General features: G+C 46.4%; 1 protein-coding gene across 1 annotated transcript; it reads right to left on the bottom strand.

Moving 5' to 3' along the window:
* Nucleotides 1-6,193: 6,193 nt before the first annotated feature.
* LOC148040980 (uncharacterized) lies at nt 6,194-10,161 on the bottom strand. The gene is made up of 2 exons (XM_087675295.1): nt 7,218-10,161; nt 6,194-7,118 (listed from the first exon to the last, which is right to left on the bottom strand). Exons 1-2 carry the CDS (start codon nt 9,988-9,990, stop codon nt 6,700-6,702), a joined length of 3,192 nt encoding a protein of 1,063 aa, XP_087531421.1. The 5' UTR covers nt 9,991-10,161; the 3' UTR covers nt 6,194-6,699.
* Between the last annotated feature and the right edge of the window lie 206 nt (nt 10,162-10,367).

Here is a 10,367-nt window from a genome sequence, read left to right as displayed (position 1 = left end):
TACAGGTTTCTAGTCCGACCCCTACACCAAGTACAGCCGTGATACAGGAGAATAAGTTTCTTCTCAAGCAGATCAAACTGCCAGAATTTGATGGGAAAGGAAGGACTGTCTAAACTGATGCTGAGATTTGGATCGAGTCCATGAAAGATTACTTTGAAGCGGCCGGTACTGCACCCGCCAACCAGGCAATGCTCGCCAAGCTGAAGCTCACCAACAAAGCCAGACTTTGGTGGAAGCAATGGTGCAAAGACCAAGGAATCTCGAAAGGGTCTATTACCTAGGAAAAGTTGAAAAAAGCTGTGCAAGGAAGATACTTACCACCTGCGTACCGCACGCAAAAGATGAATGAGTTCTATGAGCTGAAACAACTTGGTCTGACCCTTAACGCATACTACTCAAAGTTTGTCTCTCTTTTGCAGTATGCGCCACAAATGGATATGACACAATAGGTGTCGAAGTTTTATGCCGGATTAAACCCACCTGTAAATACCCGCCTCGAATCAATGCGCCCAACAGATCTTCAGGACGCACTCATTCGAGCTGCTCCCATAATTCAGGAGGTGCAGGCCAGGCCAAGAAGTAACAAGACTTGGTCTTATAATGATCAGAACAAAGGAGCATATAGGTCCCAGGCAAAGAGAGTTCAAGGTCAAAACTAGAGACAAAGAAAGAAAGGAGGACCAACAATGTCAATAACTTTGTTCCTACCCAAAGTAATGGCCGCAATCTCTGTTGCTTCCATTGCAACAAGCCCAGTCATTTCAAAAGGCAATGTCCCAAACTTGGCGGAGGACAATGTCAAGGACCATTCCAAGGAACCACCCATGGCCAAGGAGCTGCCACCCGAGGCAGAGGAAGAACCGCCTGTGTTGCCAACACGGAAATGTGCGAAGAAGAAGACCCGACCATGGAAGCAGACTTTGAGAGGGCAACAGTCCATGCCGCCCTTCACAAGAAAGGCCCAAATCTCCAGTTTTCAATGATTCAGACACCATTAGATTATCAAGGTAAAGGCTTCAAAACCTTGATTGATTGTGGCAATACGCATTCCTTTATCTCACCAGCTTGTGCAAGAAGATTAAGAATAGCCACAATAGAAGCACCTACCTTGCTTGTGGAATTAGCAAATCGTCATGAGGTCACTTGTACCAGGAAAACTGCTAAGGTGGAATTCTTCCTGGGAGGAAAGTTGACTTCGGTCAGATTCAAGGTCATGAACCTAGGTATCCATGAGTGTTTGCTTGGAATGGATTGGCTTAAACCCAATGACACCCACATTCATTGTGGAAAGGGCCAAGTTTCCTTTTGAAACTCTGAAGGGGAATTGGTCACAACTCAAGGAGAGGTCGAAAAGCCAAAAATTCAATTGGCCAAAGCATCTCGGATTATAAAGGGAGTTAGGAAGGGACTACATGTCTACTTGATTAAGCTTAATAAGCTAGATCAGAGTCAGGAGTCTAGTGAAGAACATTCTTGGCTAAAGGAGTACGCAGACGTATTTTCTGAAGAGCTGAAAGAACTTCCGCCTCAAAGGGAAGTTGATCATGAGATTAGGAGTTGCACCAATCGCAAAGAGGCCATATAGGATGTCCATCCCGAAAGCGATTGAGCTGAAGGAGCAACTCAAGCAACTGTTAGATCAGGGCTACATCCATCCCAGCACTTCGCCATGGGGAGCTCCAGTGATGTTCCAGAAGAAGAAGGATGGAATGCTTCGGCTGTGTATTGATTACAGAGGGTTGAATCAATCAAGCATTAAGAACAAGTACCCTATTCCAAGAATAGATGAACTTCTTGACCATCTTCAAGGTGCGAAGATCTTCTCCAAGATTGATCTTAGGTCTGGATACTATCAGATAAGAATCAAGGAAGAAGATATCCCAAAGACAGCATTCTACACAAGATATGGACACTTTGAGTTCCTAGTCATGTCGTTCGGGCTGACAAATGCACCTGCCACCTTCAACAGATTAATGCAGGATATCTTTAGGCCATATCTTGATGACTTCGTACTCGTCTTCTTCGACAATACCTTAGTCTACTCCAAACAAGAAGAAGATCATGAACCCCAGCTTCGGATTGTCCTTGAGACAATGAGGGCACACAAGCTTTATGCCAAGATGAAGAAGTGTGCATCCTTCAAACATTAGATTGAATATCTGGGATTCATCGTGTCAGTGGAAGGAATCTCAATGGATCCGGCCAAAGTCAGAGATGTTTTGGAATGGCCAATACCAACAACTGTCAAGGAAATACTGAGTTTTCTTGGATTGATAGGATGGTACAGGGTCTATATCAAAAATTATGATTTGATTGCAGCACCTCTGACGGATCTACTGAAGAAGCAAACATCAATTGTATGGACAGCTGCCGAACAATCTAGCTTTGATAGATTAAAGCAAAGTTTGATATCAGCACCTATCCTAAAACTTCCAGATCTTGGTAAGGAGTTTGAAGTAGTAACTGATACTAGCACACTTGCCCTAGGATGTGTGCTTATGCAAGAAGTTCATTCTGTACCATACTCTTCAAGGAAACTGAAGGGACATGAGAGGAATTATGCTACCCATGATCTAGAGATGTTAGCTATCATCCATACTCTAAAGAATTGTAGACATTACCTGCTAGGTAACAAGTTTACCCTAGTGACGGATCATAAAAGTCTCAAGTGGATCTTTACCCAAAACGGGCTCAACATGAGGCAACGTCGGTGGATTGAAGTGTTGGAGGAGTATGATTTTGAAATCAAATACCGACCTGGAAAGGAGAATGTAGTTGCCGATGCACTTAGTCGCAAGGCATTCCTAAAATCCCTAATCTTGCAGAATCCAATAGATCTCTAACCACAAAGGTATCCATGCCAAACAACCCAATACTTGAGCTAGCTAGAGAAAAAGCATGCCATGATCCAACCTATCAGAATATGCTAAGGGAGATCCCTATCAAGGATCATGACCAAAAGCTACAAGCTAAGTATCAAGAATTCTCTGTCAATAGTGGACTTGTCTACTATAGAACGAGGTTATGTATACCGGCAAGCCAGTCACTAAAACAGAAGATACTTTGGGAAGCTCATGATTCCCCAAACAGAAGATACTTTGGGAAGCTCATGATTCCCCTTTCTCAAGACATCCTGGCTATGCCAAGACCCTCAATGCAGTCAGGAAGAGCTACTATTGGGAGAGCTTAAAGGTGACGTTCTCAAATATGTCACTGAGTGTTTTCTTGTCAACATATTAAGGCCGAACATGTCAAAATGCAAGGAAAGTTGCAACCACTTGACATTCCCCAAATGAAATGGGAATTCATCAGTATGGACTTTGTTTTTGGCCTACCCCAAGTTCAGGGAGGATACAGCTCCATTATGGTTGTGGTGGATATGCTCACTAAGGTTGCACACCTTATTCATGTTAAGAAAAACTACAAAGCCTCAGACATTGCAAGGTTGTTCATCAAGGAGATATTCAAATTGCATAGGTTGCCCAGAAGAATCATTAGTGATCATGATTCTCTCTTCACATCACACTTCTGGAGAGCTATCTTTGAAGCCGTTGGGACTCAACTCTGTTTTAATACAGCTTACCATCCCCAAACCGATGGTCAAACGGAGCGAATCAACCAAGTCATTGAGGATATGCTAAGGGCACATTGCTGCCGTGAACCAAAAAGGTGGATTCAATACTTGCCACTAGTTGAGTTTGCCTACAATGCTTCTTATCAACAAAGCATTCAGATGACCCCTTTTCAAGCATTGTACGGGCACGACTGTCAAAGTCCTTTAAACTTCTCAGACCCAACCTTGAGGGTTGAAGCTTCAAGGTAGATGTTAGAAGATATGGACGACCAAATGAAGTCAATAAGACAGGACATCCAAGCCGCCAAGGATAGACAAAAGGCATACGCGGATTTGAAACGTCAAGATAGAACCTTCGAGGAAGGAGACATGGTCTTTATTCGTGTACGCTCGAAGAAGAGTTCCCTATCTTTAGGTGAGTGCAAGAAGCTAAGTCCAAGGTACTGTGGACCCTACAAGATTCTCAAGTGCCTAGGACCCAATGCTTATAGACTACAACTCCCTAAGAACCTAAAGGTTCATAATGCATTTCATATCAGCCTACTAAAGAAGTATGTACCTAATCCTAGCCATGTACTTGATGATCAACAAGTTGTAATGCCTAGCCAAGGAGTCCTTAAGCTACGGCCTGACAGGATCTTAGATGTTAGGGAGAGACAATTGAGATCCAGAACCTTGAGAGAATGCCTCGTCCAGTGGAAAGATTATATCGAGGAGGATGCCACTTGGATGGATGAAAGCACTCTCAACTAATAATACCCCTAGTTCTTCTCGAGATGAGGACATCTCGATTCCTCCAAGGGGGAGAGAATGTAATATTTCCGCTCAAAAATATTGTTGAACTTGACTCCCCACACGCCGCGTAAAACATGTGCAAGGTTATCTGCTACATTGTAACTATCGGCAGCTTAATCCATAACCCGCATGCGCAAAAATGAGGCCTCCACATTGAGCAATTGAGGCCAGGGGTTCAAGTCCGCATAGCCGTAGAAGAACACCCCTTTTGAAGGGGCAAATGGGATAATGATGGAATTTAAATCAATTTTTTTTTATAATTATCCCTTCCCCCAACCCATGCATGACTGGAGGAGAGGGAGTGTGGGGAGGAATGGCCTAAGGTAGAGTGGTGTGGGTTGCATGAGGGGGGGAGCCATGCATAATCCACGTGGTGGCTTCCCTTTCCCCCCCCAAGGCTATAAAAACACCCCTTAGTGTAGCACAAGGGGGATAAGGAGGAGAGAAGCTGACGTATTGAGAAGATGAATGCCACCATGCTACTTGGGAAAATGTCGCTGTCGTCACGAATCCGCCGCCAGGCTGCCGATGCAGCCGTTGCCATGCCCAATCCATCAGGCCATCGCCATTCCATCATAAACCCCCCTCCTTTCGTCGTTAATTTTCCCTCCCCTCAATCATTACTTTAATCCCACGTTTTCTGAAAAAAAAATCAGAAGCTTCTTTAAGATGCTTCTAAGGATAAGGGCCACAAGCCTTGTTCCTATGTGCCCTTCCCCATTTTTAAAACAAGGTTCGTAAAGCCCCAATTCCTGCGCAAGGGAGGAAGCAGGAGGGCTTGGAGGCCGTTTTGCCAAAGCGGAGGAAATTCAGAGCGTCGATTCGCAAAAGGATTGGACTGACAGCTCCGTGGCATCAAAATCTATCAATTTGGCCTCCATTGTGCTCTTTTCGACTCCCAAATCATGTAACTGCTTTAGAATGTAAAATATTGCAAAGATTACATGGAGAGTCAAACGGACTCCAAGCAACGAACAAAGACTTGCATTGGATTCCTACTATCAAAATCCACCTAGGAAAACTCCAGCTCACGACCGTCCAAACCGACTCATTTTTTATAAAAATTTAGTTCTTTGCACCTCCTAAGCCACTTCTACGCTCCAAAACGGATCCCAAAATCCAACTCTCACTAAGTACTTGTAGTCCAATACCTCGGGATTATGGACTATACTAGAGATAGGAAGGATACCAATATTGAAAGGAAATGGAGGATGGACCATACTTAGAGATAGGATTGAACCTTCAGCTAGCAAAGGTGGAAGACTAGAAAATTAGCCCCTTTGATGACATCTTGATTTTAGCTGGTCCAAATCATTAATTCAAAGTTAGTTTCCTAGGAATTTTTGGGTGATGTCGGGATCATTTATGCTCCTTCACACGGGAAAATCAGTATATTTGATAGCAGTTCAGGGTACTTAGAGGTTGCTACCCGTGAGGCAAATGAACCAGCCTGACACTGAGGATTTCTACATCCTAGAGGGCTATAATAGCATGGCAATGTAAGAAATGATGACTAGCAGAACTGGCAATGAGAACTACTACTACTGAGTTGGTGTTTAAGGCACTCAAAGTACCTGACAAATAGTTTATTTCGAGTGTTAGTCTGATTGTTGTGACCTCTTGGCTTGTGTGCTTTTAGGGGGGGTTATCAACTTATGTCCAGAGGGCTTTACGAGATGTTATCAATGTGTATGTTCAACGCTTCTCGATGAAGTTTTTGGGGACTGATCCAGCTACAAAGGCTTTTCGGAGTTGCACTGAGGTTTATCATTAGAGGTTATTCAGGAGATATGATTAAGCCTGAGAACATACACCATCATTAGTTGCTAGCCATTGATCTTATTATTAAAAAAATGGGATTAACATACAAGGTTGCATGCTTCTCTGAGAATGTAATCCCTGTGAAAAGGCCCAGAGCACTGGCAAGGATTTCATGTGACCTAGTAATCCAACATAATTTGTAACAGGCTATGTGCATTCCCCATTTACTCATCTACTCCAAGAGCAAATTCTCCTTAGTCTAGTCACCTATGAGAAGTGGCTCAGTGCATCAGCCATCTAGTCGTTTACTCCACCCAGTAAAGGGGTTTCTCGTCAGTCACCTGTGACATAAGCCATCAAATGTCTCTTTACAGGACTTGTTACAAAAGAGAAGACAATTTCGAACAGGCACCCATCTCTAGATAAATATACATCCCACAGCACACAGGGCTTGTTGGCTCAAGCTCAGAAGCACTTGTTGATCTACAAAAGCTGCTTGCTGTCTGTATAATGTAAACAAGAGGTATAAGTGATAACATGTGCAGTTCAAGTTGGTACATGCAAGAAGGTCAGCTGAAGGAAAGCTTCTCCACACCCAGAGACTCTCTGGTGGATTTGGACAACTTCCCAAGGAAGGTGAGGTGGCGGAAGCTGGTGGCCGCAAGAACATCCACAACCTGGCGCATGGAGGGGCGGTGAGCAGGGAGTGCACTCGTGCACTGGAGGCCCAATTTCAGCACCCCCAGCATTTCATGGCGCTCCTGTTCCCCCTCCTTCCCCAGCACCTTAGGCACACCTGGCCCACTCTTACCACCGCTCATCATTGTCAGCAGCTCCTCCTCCTTGCCCTCCTGCAGCTTCCTGACCACCCACCTCACAACATCCTGATCTGCCTCAACTGCCCTCCTCCCTGTCACCAGCTCTAACAACACCACCCCAAAGCTGTACACATCACTCTTCTCTGTCACCTTGCTTGCATAGCCCAGTTCTACATTCACAACCAACTCATTAGAATCACAGCTCAAACCAGAGTAAAACATGTGTGCACATGTTCTAAACTAACTCAACAAAAAGGCCTGGACATTACCTGGTGCTATATAACCCACAGAGCCAGCAACACCAGTAAAGGTATATCCCTTTCCATGGTGGTAGTCTGTGAGAACTTTGGCGAGTCCAAAATCAGCAATGTGAGCCTCAAAATCATCATCGAGCAGGATATTGTTAGATTTGACGTCTCTATGAATGATCGGAGGTAAACAGTCATGATGAAGGTAGGCAAGGCCTTTGGCGGCACCCAATGCAATTTTCAAGCGAGTGCTCCAGTCCAGAAGCGCACAAGCTTTGCTGTTCCCATGGAGGGCATCTCCCAAGCTTCCATTAGGCATGTATTCATAGACAAGAAGGCTTGTATTCAGCACACTGTTAGTGCAACAGCACAGGAGCTTCACGACGTTCGCATGCCTAACTTTGCCCACTGTCTCCACCTCTGCTTTGAATCCATAGTCATGCTGACTGCTGCCTTCCTGATTAAATCCATGGCTGCTTTTCTTTTGATTCACCCACAGCCTCTTGACAGCTACTGATCGCCCATTGTCAAGCCTTGCAAGATACACTTGACCTGAACCCCCTCTCCCTATCACATTGTTTTCATCTTCAAGGCACTTCAGAATGTTGGATTCATCAAAATCCAGCTTCTCAAAGGGTGTCAGTATCCACTGCAAAGAGCCGTCATTAAATGAACTCTGCTGCCTCATGCGATGATAGTACTTGTTCCTCTTATATATGAAGCAGAGGCTGGAAACTAATGCAGCCAATAAGGCCAAAGTCAAGCACACAATCCAAAACTTTCGCCTGGAATTTCCTCCACTAGGGTTGCAATCCTGAGACATGCACAGCTGTGGATTGCCTTGAAAGGAATCCACAGTGAATGCACCTCCAAGACGGAATGGGAGCTGCCCTGACAAGTCATTGAAGGAAAGATCGAAGGTGGAGATGGAAAACTGCAAGCTTCCAAGCTGCAAGGGGACCTCCCCTGTAAGATGATTGTAAGACAGGTTCAGCTCCATCAGATGCTGAAGGCGACCAATTGAAGCAGGGATGGAGCCTGACAGCTGATTATGATGAAGGTTGAGATTTGTGAGCCAGCCCAAGCTCCCCAACCCATCTGGAATTGGACCTGAAAAGATGTTAGCTTGCAAGTAGAGGAGTTGCAGAGAAGAGCAGAACAGTAGAGACTGTGGGATAGGACCACTGAGGTTGTTTGCAGATGCGTCCAGCTGTTCCAAGGAAGAAAGCTTCCCTATTGAGTCTGGTAAAGAGCCTGTGAAAGCATTGTCATGGATCACCAATTGCTTCAGCTGCAAAGCATTGGCAAGCTGTTTGGGAGGTATCTCCCCCACCAGCTGGTTCTGGAAAAGCTCCAATATGGTCATCTGCGGCAAACCCCACAACCCACCTGGGACTTCCCCTTGCAAATAGTTCCTGCCAAGTCTCACTCTCACCAAGCTTGTGCAAGCCCCATAAGCCTCCGGGATGTTTCCTGTTATGTTGTTAGTGAAAAAGATAAGCTTCTGCAAACGCCCACCCTTGCACAGGTAGGGTGGCACCTCTCCATGCAGAAAATTTGATGAGACGTCGAACCTGACCAGGCCCACATCGCTCTTTTGCCCTAAATTCTGCGGTATGATCCCTGTCAAAGAGTTGCTGAACAGCTGAAATACACTCAACTGAGAGAGGTTGGCCATTTCAGGGGGTATTTCACCTGTGAGAGAATTATTCCACAGGTTCAGCAGGGTTAAGTTAGGGAGCTTCCCAAGCTCTCGGGGTATGGAACCATGGAGGGAGTTGCAGGAGAGGTCCAGGTCTGTGAGGGTAGAAAGGTTGGTGATGGCAGTCGGGATGGGTCCGGTGAAGGAATTGAAGTAGAGCTCAAGCATCTGAATGTTGGGCCATGTGAAAACCTCAGGAGGGAGGCTGCCAGTGAGGCTGTTGTAGGAGAGGTCCAAGTACTGGATGCTGGTGAGCTTGCTGAGCCACAGAGGGAGCGTGCCAACGAGGCGGCAGGCTGCACAGGTGAACCATTCCAGCCGTGTTAAGTTTCCCAGCTCGGATGGGAGGAAACCGGAGCTGTATGGGTTCCAGGATATGGTGAGATTGCGCAGATCTGTGAGATTCCCTAGCTCCGCCGGGATGCCTCCAGTGAGCGAATTGGCCCAAAGGTTGAGAGACTGCAGGCGTGGGAGGTCGGTAGCTATGGCGGCAGGCAGTGAGCCAGAGAACCGGTTCTGGCTGAGGTCAAGGAAGGTTAGGGTGTCGGCAAGGCCGGCCCAGCCGGCCGAGGGGAGCTCGCCCAAGAAGCCATTGAAGCTGATGTCCAGGGATGTGAGCCTGGTGCAGGCAAGCAGGAGGGCCTGGGGAAAGCTCTCCTTGAACTGATTGCCCTGCAGGCTGAGTGACCGCAGGTTGGGCAGTCGGCACAGCGCCAGCGAGAGGGGGCTCGACAGGTTCCGGCGCGCGAGGTCGAGCCCCGTTATGGTCGAGGAATTCGATGCAGAGCTGTTGCTGCATGTGACTCCCTGCCATGTGCAGTAGCTATGGCCGCCGGACTGCTGCCAGTCGATGAGGCTCCGGCCCCCGTCGGTGGTCGTGCTCTCGTCGATGAAGCTCTGCAAGGTGCTCAGCTCGCTCTGATCGGACTGGGCAGGAGCTGCGGTGGTGACCGCGGCGGTTTGCAGTACAGCCCAGACCATAAAGAAGAGGAACAGCCAGGAGCTCCGCTGCCTGCTGCACGCATGATACTCTCTTCTCACCACGTTCTTCCTCCATGGATCATGGCCTGCAGCTGCATTCCATAAAGTCATGGTCTATCCCAATGCATAGGCCATCCTTGTTCTTCGTCTTCTTCTTCTTACCTGCAAACCTCTTTCACAGAGAAAGAGAGAGAGAGAGAGAGAGGAATAGAGAGACTTAAGTGACTAGCGTTGCTAGTTTGTGTATTCTTGATGATTCTTTTTCATCTATCGTGACATGTTTGTAGTCCTAGAATTTGGACAACCCAAACTCTTGAATTGACAAACTAGGTTAAAACGTATCCTTGGCAAAGAGATTGGAAGGGTACCAACCATACTCTTTGATCCCAAACATATCCTTATTTTCAAAGGTAAAGTTATTTGCACCATTCTAGTGAAGGATCAACCTTCCTTTGAAGGGAAGGGTATTGGGACCCCATGCACATGTG

This window comes from Lygodium microphyllum, chromosome 1 (assembly GCF_053477565.2).
Source record: "Lygodium microphyllum isolate KBCC chromosome 1, Lygodium_microphyllum_v1.1.10, whole genome shotgun sequence".
Lineage (NCBI taxonomy): Eukaryota > Viridiplantae > Streptophyta > Polypodiopsida > Schizaeales > Lygodiaceae > Lygodium > Lygodium microphyllum.
This window is presented reverse-complemented; position numbering and strand designations above follow the sequence as displayed.